We start from the raw sequence: 15,978 nt of genomic DNA on the forward strand, positions 1-15,978 counted from the left end.
GGCTGGTTACTGTACAAACACATTAAATGAAACGCTTGGTTTAAGAATTTAAACAAAAATGATAGCAGAGGCAGAAGGCATGTGTTAAATCTGTAATCAACCCAGCAAATATAAATGCCAAAACATTTCAATACAGTTAGCAACATCAGTTAGAACCTTGATCGCTGTATTGCTTTTTAAAAGTCTCAAGTCTGTTGTACAGCATTAAACTCATTATGTACAGCCAACAAAAGTGTTGGTACTGCCTACATTGCCTGTTGTACAGAAACATTACCTTGTCTGCTCAATACTTATTTGTGGTTCAAATATACAAGCAATTCAATGGCAAAAAGTCTAGCGGCAATGTGTGTCTGGAGAACAATTTTCAAATTTTTTTAAAGCCTGTATCTACTATGGTTGGATGAATCTTTGAAGACCAGCTGTGTTATATGAGATTGGGTTTGACAAATGGAGAAATAAGACATTCATTTCAAACTCCCAGCTCTAGATCATCCAGTTCCTGCAGCAGTTGGGCTTCTTTCTGCATCTTCTCAACCTGATGGAGGGAAGATTTGAGAAATTCAAGGCACCACAAGTGATCCCACTCACTTATACGTGTAAGTAGGCTCATAGCACGTAATCTTGTTTATTAATAAACTGAATATTCTGGTACCAGCAGGGTACAGAGTTTTGTCTTCATCAATGACCATGCATTATTGTCTAAACTTCTATTGTTCAATCAGTATGTTTGAACTTGCATGCTTACTGTGGACAAATCACATACGCATACTTAAGTGTGTATTCCTGAACTCTGATAATATTGTATTCCCATTACAACGTACAGTTCCCTCCGAAAAAACAGTCTTTTTATGTCATGTGAAAACGCATCCAAATAATGACATATTTCACCTGGTTTTTTTCCAAAGGTTTCCCAGCTGCCTGTTGTTCCTTCAGCTGCTCAATAGCTTTCAGTTTCTGTGGAAAAGAAAAGTAGCATCCTCCACTGAAATGTCATTCAATTCCCATTATCCTTGGTGTCACACGCAAGTAGGATTTATACACACAAGTAGGTCAGCTGGCTTTCTACAGCAGATGTGACATTTGAAATAAGATTAAGAGATGACATCCATCCTGCCAACAACCTACAATATGTTCAGTGATGGACAGGTTTGATATGGTTTGAAATAGTATAAGGATTATTTCAAACTGGGTCAAGCAACTACTTAAACCTGATCAATGATGAGCTGTTCTCTGGATAAGCAGATTGGGTCTGAATACCTTAATGTGCTTAACTTGGCACTACATTTCCTCAGTAACTGTTTGTAGAAAGGTAAAAAGCTGAAAAGGCAGTCTCAAAGGCATGGTTAACATGCATGCAAGTGGGTGTCCTGCTGAGATGCTCAGGTAGGTGCTGTAGCATTTTCACCTTCTTCAGGTTCTTTATCTTCTTGTCAGTTTCAGGGTCACCACACGTAGGGGCGGTGCTGGCAGCAGAGGCAGGGCATGTGGAGGTGGAGTCAGACTGCACCTGAGGGGCATCCGATTTGATCTCCTGCAGATACAATACAGCACTGACAGACTGGCATCGCTGCCACCCAACGCAACAACAGTTTTTGCACTAGATTCCATGCACTCGTTGCAAAGCCCATCCCACCGCGACTACAGCAAGCTGAACTACCTGTTTGGCAGCTTTTTTGGCCTCCCGCTTTTTTTGGTTCTTCAGAGCAGTCTTGGACATCTGCTTGTCTCCCCCTGAACTGGGCTTCAGGTTCTGTGGAGGTTCCTCTTCATGCTGAAAGACATGAGAGAAACAGACGGTCAAACAAACAGACACACGTTCATCCTTCAGCGACTCCTCTCAAATTCACTGCAGACTAAACTGTCATTCATGAATGGTCCATGCAGACTCTAACCTCCTCCTGTGTAGATATCCTAACCTCAACCTCCTCACCTGTCAGCACCCTGTATTCACTCCTAGGCTCTCCTTTACAGACAGACTGACCTCCACTTCTTCCCAGTGGACAGGTGGTAAGGTGTCAATGCTACAGGTTATAACCTAGTCTCACTCTTCCCTTCACATGTCTAGTAAGATTCCAGAATGGAGGTGGTTGGGTTCAGAAGACCCTACACTAATGGCAGGGTGGGCTGGCACTAGGTTCTACTCACCAATTTTGAGCTGGCGGTGGCGGGTTTATTCCGCAGAGCGGGCGGGCGGTAAGCCTGGGTGGGCTTGGCCTCGGTGCTTCCGAGCTCGCTCGGCGCCGCCTGGTACTTGATAGGCCTCTCAGGGAAAGTCCCATCGGGGAAGGGCTGCCACAGGACCTCCCACAGCTCCGCACCCTCGGGGGTGTCTTCCTTGTGCAGCACCGTGCCCGTGTAGTGCCAGATCTTGTACCCGTTGCTGACCCGGAGCCGTGGGGAGCAGGTGGCTGTGACGATGTGCTCGCCGTCGGGGCACCAGGAGAAGTGGGTGGAGTCGGGCGCCTGCGGCTTGCCCACCTGCTTGTACTTCTTCACGTCCCACACCTCCATCTGGCCGCGCAGGTTCCCGAACCCGGCCAGCACCAGGATGTGGCCCTGTGGGCTGTAGAAGGCGGCGTTCCGGGGGCCCGTGCCAAAGTCGAAAACGGGATCGCACTTCTGGTTGAAGACGGTGGCCTTGGCCGGCATGAAGCCGTACACCACACAGAACTCCGAGGAGCTGGGGCTCCATGTCACATCGTAAATCGGCCCGTTCTTTGCTGCTCAGAAAAGAGAAGTGCCAATGGAATCAATGAAAATTACACTTCAATCATTAATTACACAAAGAAAACACAGTGAGAAGGAGACTGATGGACGTAAGAGAAAAGAGTGAAAAAGGGGTCTGTACAGGTGAGAGCTTAAGATGGAGAAGAACAGGGTGAAAGAAAGAGGGGAGAGGACTCACGTAGCTGGACCACTGCAGTCTCTCCATTGATGGACAGGTACTGCAGGGTCTGTTCCCCATAGTACGAGGCGCCTGATTTATCCACTTCCACGCTGGCAGTTACCAGCACCGCCGTGGCTGAGGTGAGAAAAGAAGCACCACATCCCAGGTCAAAATGCCAGTACACCCTCAACCTTCAGTCATTCAACTACAACAGACTGCAAGTCTTACACCACAGTTACACCCTGCATTGTGCTTTTCCACACTCATACGATCACTGAAGGAACTGTAGAAGGGGCTTAATTGGATTTGGGCATTTCAGTTTCCATGTTCAGTTTGAACACCATGTAATCTACCATAAGTCCAAGTAGCTATCACTGACTTTAGATGTCTATATGCCTTAAATGCTTAAGTTGTAAACTAAGTAAAATGGAAGAGCACACACAGACAGTTATACCTGACATTAATTACTTAAGCCAGGCTCATGTAGTCTGTGTCTGCTTGGTGCATGATCTGTGCAGTATTAATGCAATCACAATGTTGTTTCACAAGTGAGGAAGTGACTGCACTACCAGGACAGATGGCATGCCGATTTCCATTTAGTTAACTTATAATTAATTGAATGGCCATTTAACTGCAATTTGTCATTTTTCAATGATTGCAAAAAAGTGAATTAGAAAATGTTTAACAATATTTAAAAATGTTAAATTTCAACAAGATTTTTTAAAAGAAAAATGATAATCTTCATTAAAAACTAAAAAGCAGAGGCAAAAAACTGACTGAAAACAAGCCTAGTTTCATGACTGCTGGTTTTGTATCTTGCATAGACCAAAATAAATAAACAGAGCAGCTAATATCCACAACAATTGTGACTTAAAAATGATCACAGGCTGTGGCCCGATTTACCCACCTATCCACTTTGCCGAACCCTAAATAACAGTGCTTGTACCTGGAGCTATGCTTAATGTCAGCTTAGTAAAGCGGACACTGTACTTCTGGTGCAGCAACATCCAGTGAAAATTCAGTGTACCTTTATTGTTCCACAGCATTGTCACTCTGTCAGACTTAAAGAAGCTTTTGTTGGCAAGGGCGGAGGTTGGGCCCCCGAAATTGGGGTACTGGTAGAGCCGAACGAACGATGGGGCGCCCTTGCTTCCTGGGACATAGACAGCAACCTTGAGTAGTAATACAGTGTCTTGTGTTAGTTAGTATTGCACAGTTACCTCAGTAATCAATAAAGGGCCTTTATTGAAATAAACACACACTCAGACAACGGCTTGTACAGCCAATCAGAAGCCTGAGGCCACAAGGGCCAGCCTGCTGAGGGGATTCATACACACCTTGGATGGCTGAGGTCCTGGAGAAAGGACAAACTCTGACACCTTCTGCAGGTGAAGTTTGTTGGCAATAGTGTCTGAAAAAACAACATCAAATCTTCCTACTCAGACATGCTAGTGTCACTCATACAACAAATTCACAAGAACCAGATTTTACAGCAGTTGGATATTTGGGACCACGTTTCGAGGAGGACATGAGATGGTCAATAATCACTTACTAAAGTCGTTGTTCTCAAAGAAGTGAAGCTCATTATTAACATTTCTGACCGCAATTTTCTCATCATCCGACCAGTTGGGACACCTGGAGATACAGAATGGTAGCATAAGTAACAACATCATAATGGTTACTTCTTCAGGTGAGGGGGGCTACCAGTCCACTCCTTGTGACTCAAGGAATCAAGACAAGCTAAGGTACCATTTCATGCATATATCATGTCTCCCACACCGCACGTTAATTCTGGCCTTTTCTATAGGCTGAAATCCCCCCTCAAAACCAAACTCAGCCGCCGACTGAACCCTCCTCTCTCACAGTACTCCTTCAGTTGAAATCCCCCACCCAACCTGACCCACTCACTCACTCACCAGCCCTGGACTTTCTTCTGATAGAAAGTCTTGAGACAGGTCCCACTGTTCAGGTCCCATAGCTGCAGATTAGCATCCCCCTGGGGGTTGTCCTGTGTTTCTGAGAGAGGGGAGGGAATTGCTAGCATTAGTTCTGCTATAACTGTTTTCCACTAGACGGTCAGGGCTACCAGATGTCCAGTCCAGTTCAGTAGGTTTTTCTAACTAGCAAAGCAATACAAAGAAACATTGCGTTGTTGTTGAGTTCTCAAGTAGCAATGTGACACAATTTCAACTATATTGTATCTAAACATGCAGCTCTGTTACCACAGCCTCATGCAGTGAACAAGCTCAGTGTAATGAGGTGAAAACAAGCACTAGTCATAGTGTGTTCATGAAACAACAGGACCTGTCTAATGACAGCCAGTTAACAGCCAAAATAAATTAGTGCCTAAAATAGCAAAACGTGTCACATCTCTTATTGAAAAGTGGAAAAGAAAAATCAATTGGGGCATTGCGTCAGTGCGGCACTCGATGTGAACATCCTTCAGCCAAGGTTAGACTGGGGAAGAGATATGAAAGCACAAGGTCATTAAAGTACATACTGGTATAGGGCTGCCACGTAGCCAGAACTGTGCCCAACGGGGAGAATTCCAACAGGGCTGTCTTAGGAAGGTCCAGGGACTGGACCAATGTGCCATCTGCAACCCTCACAACACTGACTCTGCCAGGCAAGAAAGACAGTTAATAATGCTATTCAATACCTTCAGTTTCTCAAACCATAATCAGGATATCCTAAAAGGATTTTTTCTACAGAAAGTGCCAGATTCAGAATGTGAAGCTATTGCTTTAGGTTTTATCCTTTAGCCACAATTCCATCATAAAGACTATCAGCTTGTACAAGGTAGATGGATGAAGGTATTCCTTACTTGTCACCACTGCACCAGCCAAACAAGGAACCATCCTTACTGAAGGCCACAAATCTACTTTTGCCATTGTCCCTGGTAGAGGAAACATACATTTAAAAAAGTAATATGTACACGCGTCATGTTGCACATGGCTTGAAAGAACAATGATAATGCATACTCTCAAAATTTTGCATGATCATATAAACAGTTGTGTACCGTAAATACCGCCATTACAAACTTGCGATTAGCAGCACGCGACGACTTACCTCTGGAAAGATGAATATTCATCACAGTTCGGAGGTCCGGATAGCAGCAATGTCCCATTCGATCCTCGGACTGATTCAATTAAAGCAGGTGGATATAAAATCGCATTAAAATGTTTGCGTCTTTAGTACATCGTTAGTACTTCCCTGGCAAAGTTAAGTTTTCCATCTTAAATTGTGCCGATTTAGACAGTTATTAATAAACTGGAATCAGCAAAGTTAATAATTAACATTACTTAGCCAGCAAATTAAACATTCCGTGTGCTCGTATCATAGACCCACATCGTTTATTAACATAATACAATAAACTTACATCGTTAACCAAGAAATAAAATATGTTTCCATCTACAATGAGTTAGCTCACCCACCTGCTAGAACAGGGCTGGGGGGCGCCATCTTGTGCCGGAAGTGATGTGGTGCGACGGAAGTGTAGGAGCGACAGAAACACACTAGCAGTGACCCCACAGAACTGTATAAAACAGTTTCTGAAACAGTTCTGAGACTGAGCGATCCAAAGGGGAGTTCAAATGAAACCAACACCGACCTGTATAAGAATCGTTAATGTACCGATGTTTTTTTTTTGCCATTTATTATTTTTATTTTTTTTTACAAAAATGAGGATGCAGAGCAATGAAACAAGTCACTCTATCATAATATACAGAATGACAATGATTAATACATATACATAAAAAGGAACATAAAGGAGAAAGAAAGATAAAGAAAAAAGATTAAATGGGTATATACACAAATAAAATAAATTACTTAAAAACCGACGAATGACTTCTACAAAACTGTTCTGTGACCACATCATAGAACGTGGACGACACTGATGTACCAATCAAAAGTTGAAAATGCTGGTCCCAAGCTATACAACACGCAACATAGCAATATAGTTATTAAATTATACATTGGTTAATATAGAATAATCAGTATGCAGAATGAGTGGGCCTAATCTGTTAGGATAAATAACTCATAAGTGCACCATACACATCAAAATTACAAAAATTACAGGTTGCATCTCATATTTTACATTAAACGTAGGTATCCAGGCAGAATATAGACTGGCTCGCAAATAAAAGCTTTATAGCGTTATGTTATTGAATATAGCTAAATCTTGTAAGCATAATATCTATACAGTTATAAAGACATATATGCCCTTGTTTATATACAATTAAGATAATTCTTATTTACTATTACGAACACTAAAAATAAAATATAAAAAATGCTTCTAGAAATTAATGAGAGGCGGACTATATTACGTCGCTTGGAAAGACAACCTCCACTATCACGCATCAGAATACGGCTTTCCTGTGGGAGGGGCAAACTTTGTGTGGACGTTGACAATTTGGACGGCTTCAGTACTTGTCTGGCTACGTTAGCTGTAGGCTTTGGTAGATTTTGTGGGGTTTCACACTTAGGCGAAGACCTTATTTGCAGTTTATATACGATATAGATAGCTCAGTAGTTCGTACAATATGGTGGCAAAACAGAGAATTCGCATGGCCAACGAAAAACATAGCAAAAACATCACGCAAAGAGGCAACGTAGCCAAGAGCACGGTGAGTTTGGTCCCTCTTCTGGTTGATGCCCTGGGAGTTCGATCAATACTGCTGGTCAGTTAGCTAACATTTTTAAAGGCAAGATAACAGTTAACGTTTGTTAACCTTATTTCAGTTTCAGCAGCTGCATTTTTTGCCAATGGTTGCTTCTGACGTTATTTGAAAAACTAAAGTGAATGTGCCAAAGCTACCAGATTAACGTTTGTCGGTATTCTGGTTTGTCTGAACACCACTAGTTAGGGAAACTGGGCTAGTTGATTATATTGAATGTAACTAAAATACTATAGAAATCAGTTCCATGAGGAATGAACTAAGTTAAGCATAAATCATGCCATGATTCATGGCACTATTCGTTTTTGTGCCAACAGTATGTGCGTTATTTTAGCATGCTTGTCACAAATGCAAAATACATTGTTACACATGAGCCTAGATAATATAGCCTAATACTAAGTAGATGTTAATGTATGATGTTGCTGGTATTTTTGTTGTTATTTTGCTTTTATAACGTATGTCCTCATCTTTATTTTTTGTATATGTATTGATTTATTATTTCTGCACATCGGATCAGAATTCAGTAATAACTTCCTCGTTCCGTTCCAGAGAAACACCCAAGATGACAAAGTGTCAGTGGGGCCGTGGCTGTTGGCACTCTTTATTTTCGTAGTCTGTGGATCAGGTAACTGTTCATGAACAGGCATCAGCGACACTGTTTAATACGAACCAACTGTGTACTCTGCAGTGTGAACCGTAAAATATCCATCCGTAAATGTATTTGTAAAACGAACCTATCAAACAGCACTATATGCAGCTAAACCTGTCACACCTTCCTCCACTCCTGTTTGCCCTGACCTCACTACTGTCAGGGAGACCTTTATCAGTTTTTTTTCCTACAGTGCAGAGAAGAAAAAAAAAAGTTGTGGAAATTTTTAGTACTTGTGGAGAGAATGCTTTCTTTTTGTGTACACCTATGGTTGTAAGGTGTTTTAATTCAGACTGAAGCTAATGTCATCCACTGTTTGTTCTCCTCACAGCAATCTTCCAGATCATCCAGAGCATCAGGACGGGGATGTAGCTTGGAGACCATAGCTACCCCAACCCTTTCTGCAGACGATACCCCAGCATTCCTTGCTCAACCTTTCCAATGGTTACACCATGCCTAGCAAGCATTTGTGGCAACTATCCGTCTTTTTATTTTCTACTTTTTTTAATTGTTCTGTATCGCCAAGCTGTGTAACCACACAGGGTCATTCCTTCCTTGTGCCTTAGACCAACGGGGAGCAAAATGCGCAAAAGCCATACAAAATGTGCATTTTCCATTCCAGTCTGGGACGTCAGACAAGACTGTAAAGCATTCGGCTTAAAAAATATGATTTAAAGTGAATGTGTTCTTATCATTCACACCTTTACCTCCTTTTGACAGAACAAGAGCCTTTTTGATTACTTTCTGCATGTATTACAGTCCAATTACTCTTTATTTCCTCTTTATTATAAAAGATGGATATAGCATTATTTTCGGTGTCTGTGAGCCCTGTTGTAAGGGACCTCTTTCAGTGCCAAACAACATTGTCAGGTCTGAAGATGATGGCAAAAGTGTTTCATTGAAGAGAGAACTTATGAACACAATATATATCCCATCTATATAATGAAATATTATGTTTCCCATCTCCTCAATTGTGTAACATTATTCTGTGATGTTTGTCCTGTACATTCTGTTTTTTAAACATAAAGTAAGCAGATAGAAGTAAATGTTTGGCTGCACTTTGTGTGCCGTACTTCAAATAAAATCTGCATTTGCTGCTAATGGGTAATAAAATGGAGGTAGTAACTTGTGAATCTGTTTCTGTTTTTAAAAAATCTAATTCTGCTTATAGAACATATTTCAAATTGCAGTTCAGGTAAGTTTCACATTCAATTGTCAACCCCAAGCCTCTTAAATGATTGGAACTGAAGTAAGCTCCAAATATAGGGTTTGCCTGTAAATTGTTCATTCGGTACGGACAGGTTTCAGTCACTGGAAATGGATTGTAGCCTACCTGAACAAGTAACTTCAGACACCATAAATCCGCAGGGACTGAGCCACCAGGAGGCAGCACACTTACATTCAAGAACGGGGTGGACTGTCCCAGGATTCGAAAAACGGCTGCGTGTCAGTATGAACGTCACTTCCTACTGTAATCGTAGGTTGGGTTGTTGTAGTTCCTGTGCAGCTGTCAACTCAAGACTGGTAGCTGTCTGAACCAGTCCAGAAGATAATTCGGATACATGTCTGATTTTAGCAATTATAGCTAGCCTTTCACAGTCCTATGCATATAAAGCCACTGTCAGACATTATTAGGACTGCGCTGATATTTCAAGGCCCGCAGATCATAGCACTTCACTCCGGACACTGATTCACCCCACGGGACTCAGGTTTGTGTGGACCTCGCTGTTATCGAACGAGTTAGCTGGCTAGCTTGTTTGACACGGAGAAACTAAAATTACAAGGTGGTTACTTGCTTGCTATCTAGTCGAAATCGGACAGAAGTGCGACAGAGGATAATTAGCCAACTTGTACGATCATTTTTATTTGCTCCCTATGTAGCAACCGTACTGCTGTACAGCAAATCTAGCTTGGTAGCTCGCTATTTATGATTATGTTACTGTATAACTTTGCAATTTTCATCAGACACTGTAATGTAAACTATAGTCAGTACAGCAGTACCTCGTGGTGATTACAGCGTTTTTTATTGTACAAAAATCAGCGCTTTAACAGCTAACTTGAAAGTATATGAATAGCATAATACCGTTAGCTGAATTTCGAGGTCATGATCGCCAGCCGCGAAGACCAAGGTGAGATCTGTGGGTATGCTAGCCTCGAGTGAAGTAAAACAAATGAAACGAAGGTCACATGATGGACAGGTTGCTTTTCTACTCGCACACTTTCTGTTTTTATCCGTGATAAATGCTTGTAGACCAGTCAGATAATTGTGGGGAAATTGTGTGCCTGGTGTGCAAAGAGAAAAACATTCTGCAACTTACCTCTCCTTGTGTCCAAACGGAACGTTGAACTTAAGTTATTTGAGTATTTTGTAATTGCTTGTTACAGTAAATCATTCTGCTGCACGTTCCATGCACTGGATCAATACTGCATGGCTTGCAAAATTACAACGAACACCAGTTTTAGCTCTGTGGTCGCGAATATTAGCATTTACCCTTGTAAATATTTTATAGCATACTGATTTAAAACTTGATCATTGCCACTTGAGTATGACATTCTTGTAAATTGTCAATTGAATAACCGGTAAGTGATGAACGGCGTGGGATGAGCCACGCCAATTTCAGACAGCTCTCATTGGTGATCAAAAACTCAAATTTTGTCAGATGGTTGAATGTTTAGTCAAGAATTCGAGTTCTATAATCAATGTAAGTAGGTTTCTATCAAACTTTAATAAACTGATATACATAAAAATGTACAATTCCATTTGTGAATAATTGATAAACGTGAGCGCCATCAACATAAAATGGCCAAAATGGAGTTCATGGTAGACCCGGAGGTCTTAAATTTAACCGTGTTATCAAAAAGGTTCATGTCCAAATAATTTAATATTAAAATTACTTTGTATCCAGGGGGTAGAAAAGTTGAATATGTTTTTTTATACCACATTGGTACTCTCATATGGGATTAGGCCATAGTCATGAAAATAATTCTATTTATTACTTTATTGAATTTCTGTGTCACAGCCCGATATCACCCAACGATTTCCTCGACAATCGTTCAACATAAATATATTGGTCGGTTTAATTTCTGTCCTTAGGACGGCCTATTGCTTTTGACAGAGGAGGTGATGAGGTGGTGTGGCTTTCAGCAGGTTGTAATCACATAAACGAGTTAGCCTGTAGAAATGGAGAGATGAACTGGAAAGGTTCATTAGAGGGCAGCTCTCCTGGCCTCATCTGATTGGTTTGTTAACCTTAGGGGAATGAGAGGAAACCAGAGCCAAAACATCCTGCAGAATCATGATAATCATGCAGAAAAAGGCTAATTATGATCCTGACCTAGATTTTTAAAGTTTTAAAGTCTCTAATCTGAATACATATGTGTGTTTGTTGCATTTGTTGGTCGTGCTACCTGCGTTTTGTAGTTCATTTCAGTTGCACTGGGTAAAATGGTAGCTTACAGAAATCTCATCCTTGTCCTGACTGTGTCCAGCATGTGTGCAATGTGGCTCTCTTCCCTTCTGAGCTGACAGGTCCCCGTGTAGATCGGCGGTGTTGTAAACCCCTTACGTGAAAAGATTTTTCAGAGCTTTGTTTTGGTTATGTAACAAGCTTCTGTTAGGTTTTGGATTTGTTCCCAGTCAAAGTTGGCACAGGACAGCCATTATTGCACAAGACAGTTGAACTGGAAGTATGGGGAATAAAGAAATGATTGTTGAATTTCACTTTTGAAAATCCCTGGTAACGTCAATGGTTCGATAGTGCCTCTCCCCCCAGACCTCTGCATGCTTCTAAACCAAAAAAAGTACATTGTTGTTCCATTAAAAGAAAGACAATTAAATGTAAATATTGTCCCATTTCTATTGTCCTCACATATATTTCAGTCCTCGGCAAGTGGATGTCAAATATAAGATTGCATTATAGAGGAAATCCACATAAATTCATTTTTCCAGTCATAAAAAGCTGCCATCTAGTGGCAAAAACAAGTGTCTGACCGTGTGCATCCCACCTCCCCTTGGCCAGACATGGAGGCTCACAGCTCAGAGCGACTGCTTTCAAGGAAGAGGAGGAAGGAGGGATCCAATGGAGAGGCGGAGGAGGGAGAGCGGCCAGGGAAGGCCCCACGCCTCACTGTGGTGAGTGAGTGAGTGAGTGAGGGAGGGAGGGAGGGAGGGAGGGGTGTGTGTCCTTTCCCTAATTTTACTTTGCTTTAGACTGGACATGTCAAATTCACATTGTAGGACCATCCAATTGCCACAGCATCTTCTTTGGACGACAGACGGGCAGAGCAGCAGAGTCTGTGTTCTCTGGCGTGTGTGTAGCCGTTTCTCACAGCTGAGCCATGCGGTCATTCTGCCAGAGGACCGCCCCACGTACACAGCTGGCACAGGCATGCTACCGGCCCCAAGGCTGTGCACGGAGAGAGGGAATACCCTGCAGACTGATGGCCTCCCTTCCCACTGTGACCAAACTATGTGATGGGATTGCGGGGCAGTCACTGCACCAGTGACTAAAGCTTAACCCGGACGCTCTACCTATTTCTCCACATCCTGCCATCGTAATGGACAGCGTGTGTGCGTTTCAGGGCCTGACAGACCCCGCCCCTTTCGCTGACCAGCTGGAGCCTGCAACCACACCCTACCAACGTGTCAGCATGGAGGAGGCGCAGAGAGGCACCCCACGTGAGTGTCCTCTCCGCTCACACACACCTGCACACAGAGTAAACTAATTATCAGGGCATCACAGGCATAAAATTGCCTATGAAAGATTTCGTTTAATTAGTTAATTTAGCATTGTACATTATCAGTACTTCTTTAAACTGAATATGTAATTTGTTTGATTAAAAAGGCATTAGTGTGACAACCACCTTTTGCTTCCCCATTTGCATCTCATAAATATCAGTGGATTCCTAGTCTCCCCTTCTGAAGGCTAATAATTCAGGCATGTCAGAGTCACCATGTAGTTTTGAACCAGTAAATTTAGCTGATGAACCAAACTTATTAAACAGATTGGTGTAAAAATGACTCCATTATCTAACTGTAGCTGCTGCAGCCGTGCACAGGTCACAGACTGGCCCTCGCAGGGTTAAATAGCGTCTGTGGTAAACCCTCCCTCTCCTCCCTCCCTCCCCAGTGGATCGACCAGTGCGGGTGTATGCCGATGGGATCTTTGACCTGTTCCACTCAGGACACGCTCGTGCTCTGATGCAGGCCAAGGGGCTGTTCCCAAACACACACCTCATCGTGGGCGGTGAGGAACAGCGCTTTCGCCCCTCTGTCTGTCCATCTGTGTGGCCTACCGTCTGCTGTCTGTCTTCCATCAGATTCTGTCTACATGCCTGTGTTTATGAGCATTAACTGTCTAGCAGTCTGAACCGTATATCGAGGTGTGTGCTGTTCAGTCGCTCGTTCTGTTCTGAAGTGCTGAGCTCTGTTAGCGCGTGCTAAGTTCTGAGTTCCAGCTGTCTCATAGCTGTCACTGTCTGTGTAATACCCACTCTCCCTCCACAGTGTGCAGCGACGACCTGACGCACCAGTTCAAGGGCTTCACCGTCATGAACGAGGACGAGCGCTACGATGCGGTCAGCCACTGCCGCTACGTGGACGAAGTGGTGCGCAACGCACCCTGGACGCTCACGCCAGAGTTCCTCGCTGAACACCGGGTGAGAGAAACACCCATCTAACTCCAGATTTTACTCCACGGAAACAGGTGCCATTATGTCACTTTGTACTTCCAGAGTTAAAGCTCTGTATTTATCATTTGCCCTCTCCATTGATACTCCTCAGATTGACTTTGTCGCCCACGATGATATCCCATACTCCTCTGCAGGGAGTGACGATGTTTACAAGCACATCAAGGAAGCGGGTGGGTATCGTGAAATTCTATGGTTGGTCTGATTTTTGAGCTTCAGTCAGATAGACAGATGGTGTGTATGACTTCCTCTTTCCTATCTCCCCAGGCATGTTTGCCCCCACCCAGCGAACAGAGGGCATCTCCACCTCTGACATCATCACACGCATTGTCCGTGACTATGACGTATACGTACGACGCAACCTGCAGAGGGGCTATACTGCCAAGGAGCTCAATGTCAGCTTCATAAATGTGAGTCCAGTCCACACAAAACAGGGGGGCGGAGCTTAAAAAGCTGTAACGTGCTGGGTGTTCTACGATATTCTCATATTGTAATCTAAGGAGAACTAAATGTTCCCTCTGTCGCCCCCTGTCTGTCAGGAGAAGAAGTACCACCTGCAGGAGCGTGTGGACAAGGTGAAGCGTAAGGTGCGCGACGTGGAGGAGCGCTCTAAGGAGTTTGTGCAGAAGGTGGAGGAGAAGAGCATCGACCTCATCCAGAAGTGGGAGGAGAAATCCCGCGAGTTCATCGGCAACTTCCTGCAGATGTTTGGCCCAGAGGGGGCGCTGGTGAGAGAGAAGGGGCCGAAGGGACTGGGCACTGTCAGTGTGTATGGGAAATGTAGTTAGTCACTGCCGGTATGCTTGAGAGACATGCAGTTCCCTGCAACCTTAACTCCCTTTCTCAATTCCCTCCCATTTTTATCTTCGCCTCTCATTATTTAATTCTTATTCCTCTCTCTCCTACATTTTCTGTCCTTACACGTTCTGTTTTTTTACCATATACCCCCCCCCCCACTCTTTGTTTCTCTATTCAAACAATTCAGTGGGTTCACACTGGACTTGCTAGCATGACAGGAGCTTTGCAATGTTGCCAAAATATTGTATGCTTTGTACCATAAGATCAAATCCCCATCGTCTGTCTTTTGAATGTTGAGTGTGCACTCTGAGCGTGTCTGAATGTGTGTCTGCAGAAGCACATGCTGAAGGAGGGTAAGGGCCGGATGCTGCAGGCCATCAGCCCCCGGCAGAGCCCCAACAGCAGCCCGACGCGGGACCGCTCCCCCTCCCCCACCTTCCGCCTGCCCTTCTTCAGCAAAACCTCCCCTCCCCCCTCCCCCCCGCACCACAGTGCCGCCCGCGGGTACACCATCAGCGAGGACGAGGAGGACGAAGACTAAGACCCCCCCCCCACCCTTCCTTCTCGCTCACCGGTCTCCAGCGGTACTCCTCCTTTCTCGTTCTGGCTGTCCGTCTCCATGGCAGGACGTGAAAAGGAGTCGCGGAGGTAAACTTGTGAAGGAAAGCCAGCTGTGAGTCCTGTGGTGAACAGGAGCATGCCTCTCCACATCCTGCAGTGAGGCGTAGGGGAAATGGCCTACAATCATGGAGCTCTGATTCGTGTGCAGTCTGCATGTATGTATGTGTGTGTGTGTGTGTAGGGATATTGCCTTACCTTTAAGACAGGTGATGAACTCATCTGAATGTTTTTGGTCGGGGTCAGATGATGACGGACGTGAAGCTGGGTGCTGCCCCCTTGTGGAGCATGTAGTCCCGTGCGCCCCTTCCACTTCTCCCTTCTGCCACCCCTTTTTCTTGCGTCTCGCCGCCAGTATCACACAAATTCACTCAGTGCTCATTCATACATGTCCTCACGCACACACACATGCACGCATGCAGGCACACACGCACACACATACACACACATGCACACGCACACGCACACACACACATACACACACATGCACACGCACACGCACACACACACTTACTCACACACACTATCCTGCAGCCAGCAAACAGAGACCTCAGAATTTTGAAAAGCAATCAATGGACATTTCAAATTCCACTGAAATGGAAGGGGATGTTCACAGTTTGAGATATATAAACATAAACTGACCTTTACAACTCAGTCTTGCA

At 43.8% G+C, this 15,978-nt stretch overlaps 3 protein-coding genes across 3 annotated transcripts; 2 read left to right on the top strand and 1 right to left on the bottom strand.

Annotated features, from left to right (window-relative positions):
* Nucleotides 1–77: 77 nt before the first annotated feature.
* eif2a (eukaryotic translation initiation factor 2A) lies at nucleotides 78–6,474 on the bottom strand. The gene is made up of 14 exons (XM_035385090.1): nucleotides 6,322–6,474; nucleotides 5,957–6,026; nucleotides 5,712–5,783; nucleotides 5,388–5,506; nucleotides 4,804–4,903; nucleotides 4,440–4,522; nucleotides 4,225–4,298; nucleotides 3,915–4,059; nucleotides 2,906–3,022; nucleotides 2,146–2,720; nucleotides 1,658–1,771; nucleotides 1,406–1,531; nucleotides 889–954; nucleotides 78–535 (listed from the first exon to the last, which is right to left on the bottom strand). Exons 1-14 carry the CDS (start codon nucleotides 6,347–6,349, stop codon nucleotides 470–472), a joined length of 1,755 nt encoding a protein of 584 aa, XP_035240981.1. The 5' UTR covers nucleotides 6,350–6,474; the 3' UTR covers nucleotides 78–469.
* A 756-nt stretch (nucleotides 6,475–7,230) lies between these two features.
* On the top strand, nucleotides 7,231–9,345 carry LOC118208980 (stress-associated endoplasmic reticulum protein 1-like). The gene is made up of 3 exons (XM_035384001.1): nucleotides 7,231–7,512; nucleotides 8,113–8,188; nucleotides 8,544–9,345. The coding sequence occupies exons 1-3, from the start codon at nucleotides 7,429–7,431 to the stop codon at nucleotides 8,582–8,584; spliced, it is 201 nt and encodes a 66-aa protein (XP_035239892.1). The 5' UTR covers nucleotides 7,231–7,428; the 3' UTR covers nucleotides 8,585–9,345.
* A 323-nt stretch (nucleotides 9,346–9,668) lies between these two features.
* pcyt1ab (phosphate cytidylyltransferase 1, choline, alpha b) lies at nucleotides 9,669–15,745 on the top strand. Its single transcript, XM_035386336.1, has 9 exons — nucleotides 9,669–9,921; nucleotides 12,232–12,344; nucleotides 12,794–12,890; nucleotides 13,342–13,458; nucleotides 13,719–13,870; nucleotides 13,995–14,073; nucleotides 14,168–14,310; nucleotides 14,440–14,628; nucleotides 15,033–15,745. Exons 2-9 carry the CDS (start codon nucleotides 12,234–12,236, stop codon nucleotides 15,237–15,239), a joined length of 1,095 nt encoding a protein of 364 aa, XP_035242227.1. The 5' UTR covers nucleotides 9,669–9,921; nucleotides 12,232–12,233; the 3' UTR covers nucleotides 15,240–15,745.
* The last annotated feature ends 233 nt before the right edge of the window (nucleotides 15,746–15,978 follow it).

The sequence above is a fragment of the Anguilla anguilla genome, chromosome 12 (assembly GCF_013347855.1).
Source record: "Anguilla anguilla isolate fAngAng1 chromosome 12, fAngAng1.pri, whole genome shotgun sequence".
NCBI classification, from domain to species: Eukaryota; Metazoa; Chordata; class Actinopteri; order Anguilliformes; family Anguillidae; genus Anguilla; species Anguilla anguilla.

Bases quoted from the DNA above. Each gene is read 5' to 3' on its own strand.
- eif2a (XM_035385090.1), bottom strand. From the start codon at position 6,349: ATGGCGCCCCCCAGCCCTGTTCTAGCAG. The intron at 6,027-6,321 runs GTGGGTGAGCTA...TAATTGAATCAG, and splicing joins CCCCAGCCCTGTTCTAGCAG to TCCGAGGATCGAATGGGACA. The intron at 955-1,405 runs GTGAAAATGCTA...TCTTTTCCACAG, and splicing joins AGATAAAGAACCTGAAGAAG to AAACTGAAAGCTATTGAGCA.
- pcyt1ab (XM_035386336.1), top strand. From the start codon at position 12,234: ATGGAGGCTCACAGCTCAGAGCGACTGCTTTCAAGGAAGAGGAGGAAG. The intron at 12,891-13,341 runs GTGAGTGTCCTC...CTCCCTCCCCAG, and splicing joins GGCGCAGAGAGGCACCCCAC to TGGATCGACCAGTGCGGGTG. The intron at 14,074-14,167 runs GTGGGTATCGTG...CTATCTCCCCAG, and splicing joins CAAGCACATCAAGGAAGCGG to GCATGTTTGCCCCCACCCAG.
- LOC118208980 (XM_035384001.1), top strand. From the start codon at position 7,429: ATGGTGGCAAAACAGAGAATTCGCATGGCCAACGAAAAACATAGCAAA. The intron at 7,513-8,112 runs GTGAGTTTGGTC...GTTCCGTTCCAG, and splicing joins GCAACGTAGCCAAGAGCACG to AGAAACACCCAAGATGACAA. The intron at 8,189-8,543 runs GTAACTGTTCAT...TTCTCCTCACAG, and splicing joins TTTCGTAGTCTGTGGATCAG to CAATCTTCCAGATCATCCAG.